This window comes from Diabrotica undecimpunctata, chromosome 9 (genome assembly GCF_040954645.1).
Source record: "Diabrotica undecimpunctata isolate CICGRU chromosome 9, icDiaUnde3, whole genome shotgun sequence".
Taxonomy (NCBI): domain Eukaryota; kingdom Metazoa; phylum Arthropoda; class Insecta; order Coleoptera; family Chrysomelidae; genus Diabrotica; species Diabrotica undecimpunctata.
This window is the reverse complement of record NC_092811.1, coordinates 122,999,330-123,022,309: the sequence shown is the minus strand read 5'-3', so window position 1 is coordinate 123,022,309 and position 22,980 is coordinate 122,999,330. Positions and strand designations below refer to the sequence as shown.

Below are 22,980 nucleotides of genomic sequence, written 5' to 3'. Positions count from 1 at the left end.
GATTTTTTTCCAGTAGGCTTGATTGCAAAATTATTATACAAAAACCTATCCGTCCCATCTTAACAAAATTTAGTACACGTTTTAAACATATTAAAAGGTTTTTCTAGGCGGAATATGGAGCTTGTAAGTCAAGTTTAGAAAATCTAAAACATTTAAAGGATTAACTTCATTTTTTTGTACTTTTTTTCCAATTATTGCTATGTTTTCAACAATAAACATTAACTTTTCAATTTCTAGCTAACGAAATATTGTGTAAAATTGAATAACGAAACTTTTAACTTCTTATAATTTTTTCTCTAGGATCAATATTTTCCGAATTATAAACGAAAATAGGAGCAAAAAAATGAGAAATTTTCAATTGTTTTCAGATTTTGTTAAATAAATAATTTAGCACAGGGTTTGCGACTGGCGCATATCGTGATTATCGATATTGGGCACATCCTGAAGGGATTCCAGCTAAAAAATAGCTTCCTATGGAAAATGTCCAATCAAAAACAGATCCCGCCTAGACTATTTTTGATAAGGTTAAATATATGATAATGATGTTTCCACACATCTGTTTAAGGGTATATTCTAATGTATTGTCGTGTCAAAAACGGTGCACGCTATTATAAAGTATGTAGAAGTTGCCAATTTTGAAAATAAGTAATTAAATATGTACCCGACTAAGGTCATATATTAAAAATATTAAGAATAATAACAAAAAAATATTTAAGTAAGCATTAAATACTTTTCCAAACAAAAAGTGAGTTCTGTGGAAATACATTACTGTACAATTTTGTACACTTCACACTACAAAAATATAAACTTATATAAAAATCGGTTCTTATTAGAACTCAATTATGTTAAAGATAGTTCAAACACTCCTGACCATGCGCGAAGGCGGAGTCAAATTCACGTAAAGGCAGAAAGGTTCTATTGTAAGTGGAATTATACAGTGCATAGTACAATGTGTTTCGCATGGAAGTGGGGACTAAACCAAATTTCGTCTACTGCGCCATGGTCAGGAGTGCTTGCACTATCTCTACTTGAGTTTAAATAAAAATTAGGTGTTAAATAAGGTGGGGGCTATGTTTTGATAGCTACAGCTATAGACATATAAACTCTGCGATACCTGCCTACAGTGAGACAGAGAAAACTGACGCAAAGCAGTCCCTGCATCTCTTTCTAATGGGCCGGGTTTATCGACCACGTGAGCTGATCAATGGAAAGGTCACGTGGTCGATTAACCTGGCCCATTAGAAAGAGATGCCAGGCATTGCTTAGCGTCAGTTTGCTCTGACGCACTGGGGGAATGGGTCTGTATTGCAGCGCGAACAAACAGAAAAAGAGTGGTATTTTACCACTCTGTCCATCGTGCTATCGAAGTGGTATTTCAGAGGTAAGTAGAGTTTAGTTGAAATAATTGCATAAATAAAATGACATAGTTTATACAATAAAGTAAATATACTTTGTGGGCTTTCTTTCGAAGTAAATATATTATTTGGAAATATTCCTTTTATAAAAGATTAGCTGAAGATCGATGAGAATAGTTTGTTATTTTATGTTTTTTTGTGTCTATTCCAATTTTTTCAGCTGACATTTTTTCCCACTTAGATACGGTGTTGATTCTAAGTGGACAGTTTTTGAACCAAGATCAATCCTTCCAGTTGGGGTGGACGGAAAGAAAGAGTCTGTCTGATAAAATCTTTGGTCCCCTTTTTTGCATTAATTTCAAAAATAATCTAACTGGGCATAAATTTTCGTTTGATGAATTTTTTACCAGTCATTTGCTGCTTTGCGTGACAGTGTGAATATAAGAGAAATGTTCAAAGCAATGAAAGAGCTCAGAATACCAAATCAATTGGTAAATTTAACAAAACTAACTCTTGAAAAATTTGAATGTAGAGTAAGAATTCAGGGGAACTGTCTGAATCTTTTAAAACAAATAACGGACTGTAATATGGAAAACCATCTCTCCTGTATACTGTTCAATTAGACTCTGGTTCTGGAAAAAGTAATACGTATGTCACAAATCACAACCACTGGTTCAATATATAATAAATCAGTGCAAATCCTGGCCCATGCTGATGATATCAATATTTTTGGGAGAACGGAAAACGCTGTACGAGAGGCAAATGTAGCATTAAAAGAATCAGCTACAAAAATGGGTTTAATAATAAACACCAACAAAACGAAGTATATGAAAACAAGCACGCAACCACAAATCCTACGACCACTTGTTATAGAAAACTACGTCATCGAAGCAGTGGACGAATTTGTATACCTGGGAGCGCTCCTTAACACTGAAAATAATACTTCCGCAGAGATAAACCGTAGAATTTGCACGGCCAACAGATACTATTTTGGGTTCAATCTCCTCCTTAAATCCACAATTATATCGAGAAATACAAAAATAAAACTCTACAAAACAATAATACGCCCAGTCCTAACATATGGTTCAGAGACCTGGAGGCTGACAAAAGATAATGAAAACATGCTAGGATGTCTCCGACTGGTAAAAACGACAATGGATTTGTCAATAGCAACTGTCAGAGTCCAAAATAAGCTCACTGAAAACTTTACAATAGTCCAAGGATTAAAGCAAGGAGACGGGCTGTCACCGACAATATTCAACCTGACGTTGGAATATGTGATAAGACAGCTGAATATGGAAAATGTAATCTCCTAACAAATAAATCAATACAGATTGCCGCCTATGCCGATGATATCAGCATCATGTCTCGCAGAACAGAAGAGACGGCAGAAATATATTCACAATAAAAACAAAGGCAAAAGAGACCGGACTAGAAATAAATATTCAAAAGACAAAAAAGTTAACACAGGCAAGAGCTAGGGGAAACAGACGCACAGTTGAATTAGAGGACGATATTGAAACGGTAGAATGTTTCACATATTTACGAGTTGCATTAAACACGGATGGAACAGAAGAACCAGAAATCCAAAGAAGAATACTAAAGGGAAACAAAGCTTATTTTTCACTCGATCATGTGTTCCGCTCCAAAAACACATACTGGAGATCGAAAATCAGGGTCTACAAAACTATTATCAGACCAATAGTATGTTATGCATGCGAGACATGATATGGAGATCCAGGTACAACCAACTACCAACTGTTCAAAGAGACACCGATCTCAGAATTCGTTAAACTTTAGAGACTTCGCTGGGCTGGTCATGTAGTAAGAATCGAGACAGAAAAATTTCCGAAAAGAGCCCTAGATAGTAAAATGCAGGGCGCAAGACCAAAAGGAAGGCCACGGAAAAGATGGGAGGATGAAGTGGCAGCGGACGCGCATAATTTGCTAAACGTGAGAACCTGGAGAAGATCGGCGCGGGACCGACAAGGTTGGAGGCATAGTTTGGAGAAGGCCAAGGCCCGATTTGGGCTGTAGCGCCATTGGAGAGAGCTAGGATGTTTCGAAAGAAAGTACTAAGGCGAATCTATGGAGCAGTGATTGACAATGGAGTGTGGAGAAGACGATACAACTTCGAACTTTATAGAATATACCAGGAACCTGATATGGTAAAACATATTAAGATAGGACGTCTGAGGTGGATAGGGCATGTCATGCAGATTAAACAAATTGACCCGGCTAGAAAAACGCTCCTTTTTAGACCCATTGGTCAGAGAAAAAGAGGAAGACCCAGAACAAGGTTCCTTGATAACATCGATGAAGACATGAGAAATATGGGAATACGTGCTTGACGGAAAAAGGCGGTGGATAAGGACGACTGGAGAGAAATTCTTGAGGAGACTAGGACCCATGCAGGGTTGTAAAGCTAGAATGATGATGATGATTTGCTGCTTGTCAAACTTTTCGAACCGTCCTGATTTGTTTTGGAAAAAAAGCTGTTGTATTCAATTCTGTCCGTAAATTCTCCCATAACATCAAATTCCTTCTAGAAAAAGTGAATCTTGCAGTTGCGGCCTCATTGCCTCTCCAAACAAGTTCAAATGAGCAAAGGTGAAAATATTTTTTTGTGCTCCATCGGGGGTTTCCTCGTCGTAGCTTTGGATGATTTTTAATAGTTCTTCGATGGATAATGCTTTTGAACGAAGTTTTCTTTTTTCTTGAAGCACGTTTAAAATTTCTTCATAAAACGGTCTCGTACAGTCATTGCTAAAGGCACGTGCCCTCCAAGTATAAAAACCTGGCAGGACCCTGGGCTACCTATCTCTCGACATACGCCCGTAGTGAAACCTCTGCCCCTACGAGTCCGACACCAAAGTGAAGGTGCCACGCCACGTATACCGAAACGTTTCGTGGGGTTACCACGCTACGTATACCATAAACGTCCCGTGGGGCTCCACCTTCCCCGTAGTACCTGTGTTGTGAGTACCTTGCCTACCCGTTATTCCCACACCACGGGCGGATAGGTTCGGCAGGCGGAGGAATTTCCACCTCACGCGTAGACAGGTCGCCGCCGAGGATCTCTCCTCTACCACTCTTGAATCTCCCGGTGGGTACGTGCCGGGGCGCCCACACCATTCCTGACCAAGGTCAGGAGAGGTACGTACGGGCCTAGCTCGTTCAACCTCACCAGGCTCTTTTGGAATGAGAGTAGAGTGGTCCCACGAGAGTCTCGTCTCGGATACTAAGAATGTAGACCGGTGACCGTGTCGCCGAAGCGACCGTGTGCGTTTCTACCAACCCGACACCTCAAACGACGGCTCTCCACCTCCCGATTCCTACCCATTAGTCGCCTCTTACGACAGGCAGGGCTTTCTGACCCCGGCCGTATTCTTATCTCCGCGAGCCGGACGGAGTCTCGTACAGTCAGTCAGGTACAATAACGAATTACGATCTTCAATCCGCAATCTCTCAAATTTGATTTAGGCAGACGAAAAGGAAGAAAGAGAAACAGCCGATAATAGAGGTAGTAGTAAATAGTATAGACGAGACGTAGAGACGAACAGTAGAGACAAACAGTAGAGACGAATGAACGGCAAACAGAAGTGACTTCGTTTCTTCGAATTGGAAGACGTTTCTTTGACAAAAGAAAAAATAGTTAATATAGGAAGCACTGTGTGAAGATATTTAGATAAGGGTGAATTGAAAATACACTTACCGCCGTTTGATGGAGACAAACCGCTTGCCACAGGAACCAACTCGAAAATGAATTCGAATTCTGATCTTAGACAAGCTAAGGAAAAAAAAAAAGTGGGAGTATTGGCCGAAGAGTGCCACTCGAAAATGACACTTAAATGACAAGGCTAGTGTGGTTATTTTTGTAACCTAACCAACATCTCCGTTTTTCTGAGAAGGTAAACTGGGTATTTGACAATAGAAACTGAGTTCTTTGTTACTAGAAAGGGTTTCTATTTAACAAATGATAGATAAAAAGTACAGAACAACAATTGGCGAATTATTTCATTGTTAAAAAAAAGCGTGAAAAATCGCTCGTTGCTTTTGGGTTATTTTTAAGGCTTTTAACAAAATATATAGGCATAGGTAGCGTGAAAGAAATTTTCTAAGGGGAATAATTTAAAGAAATTTTAAACATGCTTCATTCTTGAACACTTTGAAGCTGTCTCCGCTTGGTATCTCTAGCCAATCTTGCACATTTGAAAGATATGTCTGTGAAAAGGTCGATTTTTATGCCGTACTCCGTAAAATATTTTTCTTGTATCATTTTTGCTATAATATTCCACATTGACTTTACAGACAACTCTTTATAGTCTTCGCCATTACTTTTTTATGTTAAAAGCATAATCCTTGAGAATTTTTGCTAGTTCCTTTATGGTAGTAGGAACTCCGATAATTTTGTTCAAATAGAGCTTCTGGACCTCTGCGTATTCAATGGCACATTTTCCGGAACCAATTTTTTGATTTCTTTTCCTGATTGGCATCCAAATCTTGATTTTTTGTCTGGATTCATTATATCTGTCCAAAATTGGTTACACCTCAATGACGTTTGTCAAACTGACAACAATAGAATTCCCACCGACACCTTCGTGACGGATCTGTCATAATTTTGTCTCTGAGAAATCAGGGGCAGAAAGGAGTTTTGTCAGTAGGAAACGTGGCGTTGCTATGACGTTTTATCAGTTAAAAATCTTCTTCTTCTTAGAGTGCCATATCCCTACGGAACGTCGGCGACTACCATGCTTATAATATTTTTATACTAATCTCGGTCTTGCGCTACGTGTAGCAATTGGTCCGCTGTCAAACCTGTCCACTGCCGCAAATTCCTCAACCAAGAGAGTTTCTTCCGTCCTATCCATTTCTTTTCTTCGATTTTACCGTTGAGAATTAGCCGAAGGAACTCATATCTTGGTCCTCTGATTATATGTCCAAGATATTCTAGTTTACGCCTCTTAATAATATTTAATAGAGTTCGTTGATGTCCCATTCTTCGAAGAACTTCTTCGTTTCTGGTTCTGCTAGTCCATGGAATTTTTAGTATCCTTTGATACAACCACATCTCAAACGCCTCGATTTTATTCATGATATCGGCGTTTAAAGTCCAAGTTTCACATCCATACAAAAGTACAGACCACACGTAACATCTTGTAAACTTTTCACGGATTTCCAAATTTAATGAGTTATTGGATAATAGAGGCTTGAATTTTTGAAATGAGTTTCTTGCCTGTTCAATTCTACATCGAATTTCGAAGGATGGATCTAGATTTTGGGTAATCCAACATCCAAGGTATTTGAATCTCTGAACTCTCTGCAGCGGTTGTTGGTTTAATATCAGTTGGGTTGCGCCGATATCCACTTGACTGGTCACCATGTATTTAGTTTTATCGATATTTATCGACAGTCCCCAATTTGTGCATTCCATGTCAACTCTATTGATTAGCTCCTGCAGGTCGTCGATGTTTTCAGCTAGAATCACAGTATCGTCGGCGTACCGTATATTGTTAAGTTAAAAATAGTCTAGTGAAATAATCATAATTATTTATGTCATTTTATATTTTTAAGTTTAAAAATTTCCACTAATATGTATATCCAAATTTATAACCTCATTTTTTTAGGAAACTCCGGAAAACTCGGCAAAAATCCCAAAAGTCCAACAATAAATTTTGTTCCAAGAAAACAAGTCGCAAGAGATCATCAGTCCTACCAGTGAAGCTCGAAATACCTTTATCCTGCTCAGATTGCGAACTGAAGTTCCACACTAACATAGATTACGCTCTACATTCCATAACACACAGTACCAGTAATAAATACTCATGCCATTTCTGTGAATACACCAATACCTCAAAGTACAGAACAGAGGCCCATGTCCGGGAGCACGAAGGTTCGTCCAAGTACCGATGTGATATTTGTTTGAAGCCGTTTAATATTAGTACCCACGCGATAGAGCATAAGTACTTTCATACTGGAGAGAAGCCGTTTCAGTGTGAGATATGCGGGAATAATTTTATGTTTTCCAGGATTTTGACCAAGCACAGAAGGTCCGCGCACTATGAGATTTTGTTTGGAAAGCCTTTAGCCAAGTATGATTGCAAGGTAAGCTGGTTTTACATTGTTTTAAAGTACGTTAGACAGTATACTATGATTCTAGCTTTGCCATTGCCGTTTTCTGCAAATTGCGGAAAAGTTTTCTGTAGTTTTTATTACATACAAAGACAGAGAACATGACAAGCAGAAGAACGATATAGGTTGCTAGGGAGAAAACATGAGAATTTATCTAAAGAAGAAATGAGAGAATATAAAAAGGGAACTCAGTGAGGTAGGAGTACTAAATAATCCCGAAAATCCAGAAAATTCTATCCAAAATTTAACAAAGAAGGAGACATGGTATCACATAGAAAAGATAGTCACAAAATGGACAGAATTCTTCAAACAAAAGTTTGAACAAAACTGAAAGATGCACTGATGCGTATGATGGAATAGCACTGGCCAAAATAATGACAGAAAAATAAACTCACCCTCATTGGTTGAAATGCAAGAAGTAGTCAATAGATTAAAGAACAAGTAAGCTGGATTAAACAACATTAGCTCAAAATTAATAAAAGAAGGTGGATACTCCTTACGGTCCATTGAAAATTACATTGAGATTACATTTTTGAGAAGAAGCCATTTAATTTTTTTGATGTGTGGGGGTGGTTAGTATAAGCTTAAGCTTTAGTTTGTAGGGTCGCCAACCTAGTCCTCCGTCCGACATTTTGGAAAAAAGGAGGCAAATGGGTTTTGCGCTGTATCTTGTAAATTAGCCACCCTATAGAAAATATTATACAACATTATTTGTAGCAAATCAAATTTCCTACAACTTTATTTCTATTACTTTTTATCGTAAAATTGAAAATAATAAAGTTATAAATAAAAATAAGTAAAAATTTGACATATATGACATTACAATATTACAATAAACATTACAATAAATGTTAAATTTTACTCGATATAAAAATACTTAAATTATGCCCAGTTTATAGGAAAAGTGCCGCAGCTGCATGACGGTGATGGTAGCTTGCCCCATTTGTGCAATATATCTGCACATCGAACATGTTGAGTTCTGATGGGGTTAAGTGTGCACCAGGTCTTACGTGGTAGGTCAAATCCAGGAGGTGTCTCTGTGACGCAAAGTATGGCTATATTTTTTTTGAGCTGCCGACCATTTATGGATCCATTTGGTGATCATGTTAAACCCTGTGGCTGCGGCGATTTCTGCAGTTTGTATTGGAGATTTTCTGAAGTGCAGTCGACTTTTATTTGCATCTTCTATGTAGTTATGAATCGGCAGCGCCCTGTTGCTAAGGATCTTGTTATATTCTTTGGTAAGCAGATTGAATCGGAGAAAATGTGGTGAAATGTCGCTCAGAACTGGTAGCCAATGTGTTGGTGTAGATTTGATTACTCCAGCGATCATTCTCTTGGTGTTATTTAGCTGGACATCTATCTTTTTAACGTGAGCACTGTTGATCCATATTGGCGCGCAGTATTCGACTACGGAATAAACAAGAGCTAAGTTTGAAGACCTGAGTGTGGATGCCGATGTCCCCCATGTTGTGCCGCAGAGCTTTCGAATGATCGATGAGCTTCTCGGCAACTGTACTTAAATGTTCTCTAAAGCTTAACGTTTGTCCAAGGCCACGCCTAGATATTTTGGATGTTTATTATGGTTGAGTCGTGTGTTATCAAAGTGAACGTTGAGGGTTCTTGACGCCAGATTGTTGTTTAGGTGGTAGCAGGTTACTTCGGTCTTGGAGGCATTGGGGCGAAGTCTCCATTTTTGAAAGTAATTTTCCATAACCTCTAGGTCTTCCGTAAGAATCTCTTCAGCTTCTTCTAGTGACTTTGTTTGGGTTAATAAAGCCCAGTCATCAGCATAGCCAAACTTTGTTGATGTTGTTGTCTGCATGTCTACGATGTAAAAGCTAAAAAGCAGTGGTGCGTGGACCATTTTTGAGTTTTCTGTGGGTGCTTACTTCGGATCCTATAGTTACTTGAAATATTCTGTCGGTGAGAATATTTTCTATTAATCTAGCGGTGAATTTGCAAGGAATAGTGCGTAAGAATAAATTATTCCTTCTCGCCAGACGGTGTCGAAAGCTGCTGATAGATCTATGAACGCAGAAGAACTCTTTAGTTTTCTTTGAAAGCCGGCTTCTATGTAAGTACAGAGAGATAATACCTGGTCTGTGCAATCTCGATTTGATCTTAAACCTGCTTGCTAAATTGGTATAGCTTTGAGGATTGTTGGGCTTATTCTGTTAAAAATTAGTCTTTCAAGTAGTTTATACGTTATAGACAGTAGAGCAATTGGATAGCCAGATTTTTGTGTATTTCCCGCAATTGAGTATGAATTCGGTGTGGATGCCGACGAAACCTTGAGCTTTACCCGGGGAAACGTCTTTAAGGCGATATCTATTTCTTCAATTGTGTTCTTCAAGGAGTGTTCAATCTTGATTGATTGCGATTTCAAGGTTTTTTAATGTTTCTTTATGTCTCGTGTGTGAGCTTTATTTCTAGTAGCTCTTGATGTCGAAACAATATGAGAAGCCACTAAGTTTGGGTTTATACCTGCTTTCCGTTGTTAAAAGCTTTTACCATCTCAAAGTTTCCTTATTAGGGCCCAAGCTTTCCGACTTGATTTTTGAAAGTTTAGGTTTTCTACTGTCTCAGTCCATTTTGCTGTCATGTTGTATTCAGACTATGAATAACTAACTGCGATCTCTTGGTCTCCAGTTTCAAGAAAGTTCTGGTATAATATATCACTATTTTGACACCATTCCGGGATATATTCTTTTCGATAACCTCTAGGCATGCTCTTTTTGGCTGTGCTTATCACAGCCCTGACAAAGCGACCATAGCTCTTACTGATAGGAGGTATCCAGCCCAGGCACTTATCAAGGTCAGAAGCAAACTTCTCCCAGTCTGCTCGTGAAAAGTTTTATCTTGGTCTTTTTATTCATATAATTTATTATTTTGTTACCATTCTTATGGTATAATTAGTTTATTATCGACCTTTTTCATAACCACCTAAGTAAGGTAGAGTCTGGAGGCGCATTTTTTGTTAAGTGGTATCTTCGGTAAGTCTAATTCACTGACAATTTCGTCCAGGCTACGGCTTAGGATCTAATTCAGTTTCGAAGGTGAATCTTTACGAAAGAACGGAAATTAGAATTGGCGTCATTGTCGGTGATTCGTCCTCGAATTTTTCGCTTAATTGTAATATTTCCATTATGTCACTGCAGGTTTCACCAGAACAATTGAGGCACACTGCAGTGCATTTGATGCAACTATACAGACTTTTACAGTTTCTCTTGCATCTGCAGAAAATTTATTTCAGAAGTTCGGGGGGTGCTGGAGTTTTGAAACTTTTAATTGGAATCCAAATTTTTATATGCTTTTTGATTTTTTTTCTTAAGTAAACCGCGTCAACCATGAAAGGTTATTTGCGGGGAAGAGTTGTACATAAAATCAGATGTTTGCTTATAACAACTAATTACAATTGAGAACTTAAGTCTATTTTTATATTAGATTGTACAATTTAGTTAGTTTTAGAAAATTAGTCACTTTATCACATTTACTATGTTCAGAGCCCTTTTCAGATTACTTGGTAAATCACTTTGAAGTCGTTCCAGGTGATAGAGTGGGCAACTAATAATAATATGTTCGATTGTCAGAAGAATATCACAAACATAGCACAGTTTTTGTTGTTCTATCTTCATTAGGTACTGGTGAGTTAACCTGATATGTCCTATTCTCAAGCGGTGTTGTATGACTTGATATCGTCGTTTTTGTGGCATTATCCCTTTTGGTGACAATTTTGGGTTGATGCGTTGTAGTTTGTTGTCGTCAAGTTTTTTCCATCTTTCGAGCCATATTCTCATTAAAAATTTGTTGATGGTGTTTTGAATGTCGGAATGAGGAATTTCTAGGAGCTCTTTATCTGGTCTAGTCGTATAGCAGCTTTAGCTTCCCGATTAACTTTAAATTAAATTCTACCCTTTTATTCTTACTGTCTAATTCTGATTGTATAGGGATTTCCTCTGATTCCAAATGTGAATTAACATAAATGGATACGCCGCCACTAGCTTTACCAGCGTTTGTTCTAATTTTATGGTAGGCCTCATATTGTTTTAATGAGTATTTTATATTTGTTGTGAAATTTGTCTCTTGTAAGCAGAAAACTTGTGGATGTGTTTCTTTAATTAAAAGCTGTAGCATTTCTATATGTGTAAATACGGATTGAATGTTCCACTGAATAATAGCCATTTTGTTAACTTTTTGTTTTTTCTTTATTTATCGTTGGAAGGAGTATTTTAATGTGATGCGTCAGTATCTTCAGAGGTGTTTCCTGAATACTAAAATCTTGGTTTATTTTACTAAGTAGTTTTTTCTTGATTTTTGTAATTCTAGATTTAATTGCTCTTTCGTTCAACATGGGATATATTTCAGTTAGCATATGTTCCAACCCGTGTATATCCTGTGTGTATTCTAGGGCCAGTTCTACTGGGGTTGAAGAACCGTGAACGCCTTCTAAGAATGCTAGTAATTGGGTGTAATTTAGTACATATGGTGGTGATTAGTACAGTCCGAGGAAACGTGACCAGCTTGGTAGCATTTGTAACAAAATAGTTTATCGGAAAGAATTAGAATTAGGACGGAGTCGGGTACAGTAAAATTGTCTGTAGGAGCAAAGTAAACTTGTCTTCGAAAACTAAGTACATGGCTGTATTGCGGGTCTTGTATTCCAGCTCTAAGGAACGAAATCGGAGACATTAATTTAAAACCAAGATTGATTAAAGACTATTCGATTATGTCATGGGGTATAGATGGACATAAATTGGATAAAACTAATCTATTAGCGGGTGTAATTAGTTTACGTGCTTTGATTGTATGTTCTCCAATTTTAATTTCACCATGTTGACTTAGAAAATCATCTACGACTTGTATGCTTGAAAGGTAGATGCATATTCTTCTGTTTGACATTTTGGATGAAAACAGTACATTTTTTGGATGGAATATAGTTCCTACTGCAATGGTGTACTCTTCTGTTCTTATTTCATCTACTGCCGGTAAAATTATGGCCTGGTTTTTTGTTGGGAATTTTGTTAATGGTTGTTGCTTAGTGATGGTAGAATAAGTAATGTTTTGCTGATCGGGATTAATTCATGGACCCCTGTAGTCAGAAGTACGATCTGTCATTTTGTTAAATTTAATCTTCTATCTTTTTTTAAATTTAAATTAAACTTTCATTTCAATAATTTTAATTTGGGTAGGTCCGACTCTGTTTATTTAAAAGTAAATAGTCGATCTAGCACTTAGCACGATAATGCCAATAATTGAAACTAGTTTTTTAGATAATTAATAAATACGAAATGTAAAATAATGTTCCTCGTATGTATATAAAAACAATGTTTGTAATCAAACTACTGCCAATTTGGAAACTGTACTTACAGCTATTAACAAACCATGTACACTGCTTCTATATATTTCGGTTTAATATTTAAATTTACACTGTTTCTTCTCAAAAACTGTAAAAGTTGTTGGGCTCAAAGTATTCGACTTGTCTACCTGAAATTTCTCACTCTTCTGTTATATGCTTTTACCATCTCCAAACCCTCAATGATATTGCCCTGATGTCATTTTATTGTAAAATTACCAGAAAAAAAGTTATAAGGCCCAAAAAAAATTTGTCCCAAAAATTTTTAGTTATTTTTATTTTTAACTTTTTTATTTTCCATTTTACGACTAAAAGTAATAGAAATAAAGTTGTAGATAATTTCATTTGCTACAAATAATGTCGGATACAATTTTTTGTAGAGTTGCTAGTTTACGAGATACAGCGCGAAAACCCTTGCCCCCTTTGTCCAGGATGACCGCCGAGGGACAAGGATGGCCCTACAAACTTAAACTTAAGCTTATACAGCATAAAAAAGGCATAAAAAATGTATTTAAATGGACTATTATTCAATGAACTACATGTACTAATAGTGAATACATGGAATAAGAAACAACTGACACATGAATGAAATATAAGGGATCGTCCTACTACACAAAAAGAAATATCACTTAAATATAGCGTAAAAAAGCATACAGCTTTTATTCCTAGCATTTTTCGATAAAAATTACGTGTTTCTAGTATCTTTTAAGCAGAAAACATATATATTGTTGCTCTATTTACGACAGATTCCATAAAATTTCATCAATATTATTGTTCTCCACTTCTATTTAAAAACCCATAATTGCCTATATATTTATGATATATTTATGAATGTATCTTGTTATCGTTTACCTTGTTTATATTTCCCATTTCTCACTATTTCTTTCTCTTTATTTCTAATAACCATAAGTGAATTGTTTCTGACTAAATTATTCTCTTTACTACGCCACTGCTCTGTTTGCAAAGCATTACAATTTTCATATTTTGACAATTTTATTGTTAAAATCTTACAGTTTATGTCATAGCCAATATTTGTTTCAATATTGTTAAGATCCTTTAATCAATCAGAATATTACAAGGCAGAAAATGTCTTTGTTTAAAAACTGTCATGAATAACATCTCTCGTATTGACTTTTCATATTCATTGTTAAATCGAAATGGGTATGACCTAAGAAAGTATAAAAATCATATTTTTGTGGACAATTAGATATATATGCTTAAAACAAATAATTTTCCAAATGTTATTTCATAATTTCACAACATATTAATTTAACATAATATTGATTTTATTTGTAACCTCTGCTTGTGTGTCTTTTAGGTATGCAACAAGCATTACGAATCCCTTCCGGGCCTTCAGCGACACATGTACAGCCAGCACAACGACTCAGGGATGGATTGGTCCGTAATCTGTGATATTTGTGGCAAAAAAATAGCCTCGAAAGAAAAACTGAAGTATCATTTACGAACTCACACAGGAGACAGACCTTTCGCATGTGCTAACTGTCCGAGAAGATTCCCCAAGAAGGACCAGCTCAAAGAACACGAGAGAGTTCACACCGGCGAGAAACCTTTTAATTGTACATACTGTGGTAAACATTTCGCACATAGGGCTCCGTTTAGATACCATATTAAAACTCACACTGGGGAGAGACCGTACAGTTGTTTTATTTGTGGAAAGGGGTACATTTCGAAGGCTGCACTAGTTGGGCATTCCTTGACTTGTTTAAAAAAGTAGATTGTAGAGGTGTTGGCTTTTAGTATTTATCCATTTTTTCAAAACAAAAAGGAACAAAATGAAATTTTTACAATGCTTAGTATGCACATTTTATTTCAATATCGGAGACAGGTAATTGAAAGTGCTTGTTCTTTTCACTTTTCCACTATTTCTAGATTTTTCTTTATATACCATTGAGAAAACTTTTTTTCATCTAGTTTCATAATCAAAACTCTTATTTGGACCGTCTATGAAGGAGCTAGGAAAGGATTTCATCTTTCTTCTTCTTGATTTGTACCTAGGCAAATGATGGTTTAGAACATTCAGTTAATTGAGAAAGTCGTATATAAACTGATATTTATCTTCTTTATTACGCCTCCTTAGTCCTAATATCTTATAGAGATGTATGATCCTAAACCCATTTACCCTAAAGAGCCGGGTGTAATGTCTTTAGTTAGTTGCATGTTCAATTTTTCTCCATTACTTCTTATTCTTTGCTTGGTTTCTTGCTTGTTCTTTGCTGATTCCTCGTGTCTCTAGGATTGAGGTTACATTATCATCCCATGTCTTCATTGGCCTGTCCCATGGTCTCTTGGTTTGTCTTCTGGCTTCACACACTTTTTTAACTGGTCTTTCTTTATTCATTCTAACCATGTGTCCATACCATCTCAGTTGGGCCTCTTAAATTTTCTTAATAATTGGTTGGACCTTATGATGTTCTCTGACTGCTTCATTTCTAATCCTGTCTAACCTGGTTATACCCATTATCTTTTAATAAACTTCATTTCTATGCTCTGTATTTTCGATTTTAATTTATCAGTAAGCGTCCAACTATCACTAAAAAAAGTTAAAATCGGCACGAACACCGTCTTGTATATGGTCACTTTGGCTTTTTGGGATACTTCTTTTTTCGACAAAAACGTACTTTTAATTGCACTTTCTATTCTGGAACTTATTTCAGTTTCTTCAGTTCCTCTGTTCTCTATTTGTACTCACAAGTATTTGTAAGTATCGCCTTGTTCAAGTGTATTTCCGTTAAGTGTTATCTTCGTTTGTTTTCTATTTTTTCCACATACCATTATTTTCGTCTTCTTATTATTGATCCTCAAATTTCGTTTAATTAGTGCAGCGTTCCATACTTGTAAATTTCGATTGGGTGCTTCTTCATTTATCCCAAATATCACTAGATCGTCTGCGTATGCACACTCTGAGATCCACACTGTAGACCCTCGTTTACTATGAACATTTATCGGTTCTGATTCTGTTCCTTCTATGTCTATATATACTCATAATGGCTTGCCTGAGTTTTATTTTCACACCTTTCTTTTTTAAACATATGTCAATCACCTTCCTTGGAGTACTATCAAATGCCTTTTCTATAAAGTCTATAAGTCTATAAAGGCTTGGTATAACTCAGTGCTTCAGTTCCGTGGATTTTGGTAGCAAGTGGTAAATCATGACTTCTGAAAAGAGACTTCATCATTATGAACGCCGATCTCGCTTTTCCTATGCGTTGTTTTATTTCACTGGAGTAATCCCATTGGCTGTTAATGTTGGTACCAAGGTATGTGTAGCTGTATGTGTATTGACTATAGAGTCTCTTATTAAACAAATATCTGGTCTATAGTTGACTGCAGAAGCCATATTGGAATTTGCTAATTGTTACGTGAGGTATAGTCTTAATTATTCCTACAACAAAGCACAAAATTGGCTATATTGCTTCTTGTTTTGCCTTTCTTTTAGGGCATGAGCAGTTGCAGCATCTAGAATCTAAATAAAAGATCTTAAAATATTATTAGATAATCTCAAACATTTAGCGCCTTAAGTTAGGCAACACACACAACCGTCAATTACACTTAATACACTTAATTTTAAAAAAGAATTTTGCTCAAAATGAGAAAAGTATGAATATATGCAGTTTCCTCGCATTTTTAGCTTGTATTTGTGTGGTACTTTTCCGTTTTTAATATATTCTTTTAAAGTAAGTACAGTACAATGACCAAATCTATAAGAGAAGTTTAAAAAAATGATATTTTTGTATTTTTTTATATTAAAGAATTTGAAAATAACATATGATCTTATTTTTTCTGTAAATCTATCCATAATTTTAGTGTTTTAATATTTGATTGTGACGTGACGTGATTTTATGTGAGGTAAGTATAACTATCGCTTGATTTAAATCACTAACATAAATACTTTTTAGGATAACAACTAAAGCAGATGAAGTGAAATGTGAAATGGAAGAGTACGATTTTGAATCCGAGACCGAGTGGATCCCAGAGGAGGAAAAATTAAAGAAAACCAAATTGCTAAAGGAAAAACTGAGAAGAGAACGAAAAGAACTTAAAGAGAAGTTGAAGAAAGAGAAGAAAATAACAAAAGACGGAACGAAAATCAAAAAGTTGAAGAAAGAAAAGAAGGAGAAGAAAGAGAAGAGGGAGAAAAAGGAGAAGAAACGTAAAAAACGAAACACGGACAATCATCCGCCTCCTGCTGAACTAGACGAACCGATAATCTGCGATATATGTGACCAAACTTACAAAAATAACGTTGCCTTTGCCTTACATTCCATAGTCCATAGCGAGGACGGTAAATATCACTGCCATTTGTGCTCTTATCGAAACGCTTCGAAGTATCACCTCGAAATGCATGTGCGCGCTCACGAAGGAGCTACCAAATATAAATGTGAGATTTGCAACAAAGCTTTCACGGTTAGCACTCACGCGCTAGAGCATAAGTACTTTCACACCGGGGAAAAACCATTTCAGTGCGAAATATGCGGTAAACATTTCATGTTCTCGTGGTTTTTGGCGTCACATAGACGCACTTCACATTATGAGATCCTAACCGGTAGCCCTTTAGTCAAATTTGACTGTACCATTTGTAATAAGCACTATGCTTCAGCTTCAGGTCTCAGACGGCATAATCTTAAAAATCACAACGAAACAGGCGTAGATCTTTCAGTCCTCTGCGATATTTGCGGGAAACAATTATCTAGTAGGGAAAAACTTAAGTTTCACCATCGTACACACACAGGTTATAAACCGTATGGCTGCCAAACCTGTCCTAAACACTTTTCTAAGAAAGAGCAGCTTATTGAACACACTAGGGTGCATACGGGTGAAAAGCCTTACGTGTGCAAATACTGTGGTAAAGCCTTTACCCAAAGAACACCGCTACGAATCCACGAAAGAACACATACTGGAGAGCGACCAAATATTTGCCCGATTTGTAGCAAAGGGTTCATTTCCAAAACTGCTCTAGAAAGCCATATTAGGAGTTGTTATAACAACTCACAAATCCTTATACCTGAAGCCATGCCCTTACCGTATCATTCGTTTTATGGATCAAACTCCACTCCTATGACTCCAATGACACCTGCTTCGGAAGTGTCGGAATTGGAGCATAAGTTTTCTCTTTCAGATGCTTTTCTTGATCCTCGACAACACGTCGATGTGATTGGACACATGACTCCCATGTAAACGATGGTTTTTACGAACAAAATGGAAACTAGACGATTTTTGACACACCTATCTCAAATGTTCATATGTTAAGTTACAACTCTTTAGTCATAAGTTGTATCTTAACGTCTAAAAGAAGTTAAGTTATTGTGAAACATGTTTTGTAGAAGTAAATAGAGCAAAATATACATATCACCTTCATTCATTCAATATAGGACATAAGAATCTTTAATGTATCCACTTCTTCTCTGTTTCTTGCTACATTTGCTCTGTTTCTTCATACATACCCCGTGCTGGCAAGCAGCACGCTTGCTCAGCCATTTTGTCGAGACTGCATCTGTACATTGGCTACATACGATAGTGTATACTCAACTATATAGTGCCAAGAACTGGGTTTCACATACTATTTGTATTGATTGTCAAATAAAAAATGTGAAATATTATGTATATTATAACATATGCTTGCCAAGTTAAGGGTTAAGCATTTTTGAGGTCGACTGCTTATCCCAATAGTAATCTTCCTTGTTTTCTTCTATCTTGAAAACACGTGTGTCATACAAAGTTTCCTTTATCATCTTTGACTTTAGATATTCCTTTTATCATTTTTCTTTCTATTTTTTCTATCTTATCTCTTTCTTCTATCTGAAAACACATGTGTCCTACAAATTTCCCTTCAGGCATCTCTGACTTTAGTTTTGTCTTTAATTTAATTTAATTTCCCATGACTCTATCATCAATTAGCCTATATTTGTCCACTGCTGAAGGTAGACCTCCCGTAAAATTTTCTACCTATTTATATCGTAAGCTTCTTGCATCCAATTTGTGATTAAGCACTTTATACCATCCGTCCATCTAGTCGGTGGTCGTCCTCTGCTTCGATATCCCTATTGTCTTGGTCACCATTCTAGAATCTTTTTGGTCCATCTATCATCCGTCAATCTGGCAACATGTCTGGTCCAAGCCCATTTTGACTCTGTATTTTCTTTATTCCATCAATATTTGGCTTTGTAAATGTTCATAATTGTGATCCAAATCAGAACTGAGTATACATATTGGTTAAAAACTTGATAGAATCTTTCTCTCTGTTCTTTACTAAAGTTTTTTGAAAAGCAATCGAAGTAACTGTGAAGTCTACTATAAATTTAAAGGCAAGTAATCCAGAAGCTTCTCTGGATAAGTTCAGCTCCCTAACAAGATCGTTCAGTTTTTGTTGATTGAAACGATGGGGGTTTCCCAGATCTGCTTCAAAATCAATGTCGATATCAAACTTTATCATCTTCATCTTCTGGGAATGTAGGTAGACTACTGAATGTTGGAGTGGGTATTTCTTCAGAAGTTAGTACTGACCGCCTCCTTGCTGAATGTAGGTCAGGGTCAGAATATGTCCATTTTTATGTCAAACTTTAATGATAGAACTTCCAGTGGTTTGTGCTGCCAGAAGAATTCAACGATTTTTATATATGTCCTTTCAACAGGACTTCAAGATTCCGGCAGTACAAAGACATTTATCAGTTGCGTGCATATCTTTTGGGGCTTTAAGGTAATCTTTCTTTTGATTGGAATTCCATGTAAAATATAGTATGCAAAACAATTGCGACCTGTCGTTGGAGCACATAACACCGATTTAATTTCACAATTTTCACAAAACAAACTTGATTTTTGTTGTTTATTAGATTACTTACCTTTATTCTTCTTTAACAAATTTAGTTTAATTGGCATTTCACTTATATCTATATCCCACAAAATAATTGCAGTGTCATCTAAAATGGACTTTATAATGCCATGGCGTACTGCAGAATTGAATTTCAGTACAAAAACAGCAATACTCCCTGAGTTATTGCTATTATTTTTATCAAATAACGTGGCTTTGGCAAAAACACGGTCACCAATCTTAAAATTCATGTTTCCGCTTAACTACTGCGCTTAATCTAAGTGGTTACGCCTATTGTAGATGCGTACCCCTGTTCTGGAATACATCAACTGCCATAACTTCGTTAATACTGATCGTAGAAAATCAAGACTTTCGCATTAGATAGACAACATTTCTTGACAATTTTGTTCAAAATAAGACAATTTATACCTACCGGAAGGCCTTCTGGACGTTATCATTAAGCAATTACTCTTTCCCATTGACCATTGCGCTAATGTTCAACGCATGTTTTACATACCAAATGTAGAGCCCAAGATTGATCTTGGTCTTTTAAGTGGACGCAAAAAGAGACCAGATAAGCCCTTTTCACAGGGCCAGAAATAGGTTTATCTATTTAAAAATTGTTTTTAATTTTTAAAAATATTTTTTCTTCGACTTTGTGGAAATTACTCTCTACACTAAGCATACCTGTCTGAACACTTTCAATTCTTGTGGATTGGAACCATGTGGAACAACCTCATCATTAGTATCAGATTGCCTCTTCGCCCAATGTTTTATTCTACGAATTTCCATGTGTCTATCTACCTTGTCTGATATACGAACATATTGGTTGAATAGGCTAAGACCAAAAACAACCAAAAGTGTTTTATGTACAATTTTATACACAACGAATTTTATAATAAACAATTAATGGGTTTAACTTGTTGCAAAAATCGTCTAGTTTATGGTATAACTATTAAGATATCTGTATATTACTATAAAATATTTTTTTTATATATTTTTGGGTTTAAATTTAAGGAAACTATATAATTTTACATACGAGTTTGGGTATAGCACTGTGATTTTATAACAATTATATAGATAAATGACCACGATTGTTCAAAACTGTGGTGCAGCTAAGGGCCAACAAGTTTAAGGGTAACAAAAAAGATTGAATCAAATTCTATGTTTGTAGAAATGTAAATAGCAATTAAATTTTTAATGGGTTCTAGCTGGTTGATAAAAGTTGCCAATTCATGCTTCATTTTTTGTTATTTTTAATATTTTACATCTGTTGTTGAACATTTTCCTTTTGTTAATTTCCTCTATATGTGAAAATTAGTCCACGTTTCTACACAGTACACAATCACTGAATACACGTAACATTTAAGGAGCCTTATTTTTGTTTCTAGGGTGAGGCCATGGCTCTTGAACACAGAGCCCATAGTCAAGAATGCACTTTTTGCCTTTCAGATGCGACATTTATTCTCTTGGGTATTGTCCCACGACTCATTGATTTTGTAGTTCTTAAGTAGTTGTACTGTGAGACAAGTTGAATTCTCATTTGGTTCACATACAGATTTGCTTTTAGTTATGTTTTCCTTGATGATGATCATTAGCTTGGTTTTGCTGGTGTTTATATCTAGTCCATATGTTCTACTCCTTTCCGTTATTTTGTTCATTAAGTTTTGCAGCCCTTTTATGGTATTGGAAAACACTATTGTACCATTTGCATACCGCAGGTTATTGAGCTTGACTCCATTTATTGAGATGCCTTCATCAATATCTTTTACAGCCTCTTCAAATGTGCTCCGAGTACAGGTTGAATATCAGTGGTGAAATTATGCACCCCTGTCTCACTCCCCTTAAGATTTCATTCAGAATTCAGAATTCAGCACTTCCACAATTTGTTCATGCCTGACTCTATCGAAAGCCTTCTTGTAGTCAATCAGGTATGCAAAAACATCACAGCTAACATTTCTACATTCCACCTGCACGCTAAATAAAGCTTCCCTCGTACCAACGGCGTTCACAAATCCAAACTGATTGGGTGCAATTTGTTACTCGCATTTCCGGTAAATTCTTTTGTGGGTGACTTTTAAAAACAGCTTCGGCAGATAGCTCATTAGGCTTATGCTCCTATAGTCTTCACAAACTTTTACTCCTGGTTTTTTGGGCAATGGCACGAACTCCGATTTGTCCCACTCTACTGGTATTTTTCCTGTCCTATATATTTGATTAAATATTTCAGTTATGATTTTTATTTGTTCTGCATCTAATAGCTTCAGCAGTTCTGCAAGAATTTCATCAAGTTCCGGTGTGCCTTTCTATCCTTCATTTATCTGACGGCTGCCGTTATTTCTTCTGGTAGGATTTCGGGACCTGAATTTTCTTCAATGGTGAGTTCTTATATTATCCAGGTCGTGGAAAAGTTTCTCGAAGTATTCTTCCCATATTTTTTTTATCTTCTTTGGTTATGGTAAAATTGCCTTCATCTGTTATTTTCCGGTGTTGCGTTTTCAGAACTTTCCAGCTATTTCCTTCACCTTTCGATGGACATTGAAGTTATCATATCGACTCCGATACTCCTCTATTTCGTGCCATTGTTCTGTTTTTTGTTTCTCTTTAGCTTCTCTTATCTTCTTTCTGACGATGGTATGTATTCTCTTATATTCTTGGAGATTTTCTTTGTTTTTTTTTCTCTGATCCATAAGTTCATGTATTTCATCGGTCATCCACGATTTCCGTTTCTCTATATTGTTCTTCAGGTGTTGTTGTCCTTTTATTTCTCTCACTGTTTCTTGTATGATGGTCAGACTTTCCTCTATAGTTCCTACATTTCTGCATTTTAGCACCTTTCTATTGTGTTTTTCACTCACCTTCAATCAAACATTGGGATCTTTCAGTTTTCTAACATCATACTTCTTCATCGACTTACTCGTAACCTTCTTCATTCTGACTTTGAAATTACCTACAACTGGTAGATGAAGATGCTTAATCGCCCTAATTCTATATCTGTTTACTGATCTTTTTAAGAGTCTTTTACTTGTGGTTTGTCAGAATCTTTTATTTTATTCAGTTTTTACTTAAGCCCTATTTTTCTATAAGAGTTGTATGGTTCAAATGTTGTTAAGTAACTCTTTTATGTTGGATCCCCATTATTTAAGAATTTCTCTAATTTTTCACTATTTTTGGTCTTAATCTTTGTGTAGATCTCGACCAAAACTCAATAGACTTCATTCAGATTTATTGTATAGCGATCTGTTGCTTTTTTACCCTATGCATAACTTTCTGCAATTACTTGATCCAGTAATATATTTCCATCAAGTTAA

General features: G+C 36.1%; 1 protein-coding gene across 1 annotated transcript; it reads left to right on the top strand.

Moving 5' to 3' along the window:
* Positions 1 to 16,766: 16,766 nt before the first annotated feature.
* On the top strand, positions 16,767 to 19,409 carry LOC140449972 (uncharacterized). Its single transcript, XM_072543388.1, has one exon. It carries the CDS (start codon positions 16,795 to 16,797, stop codon positions 18,037 to 18,039), a length of 1,245 nt encoding a protein of 414 aa, XP_072399489.1. The 5' UTR covers positions 16,767 to 16,794; the 3' UTR covers positions 18,040 to 19,409.
* The last annotated feature ends 3,571 nt before the right edge of the window (positions 19,410 to 22,980 follow it).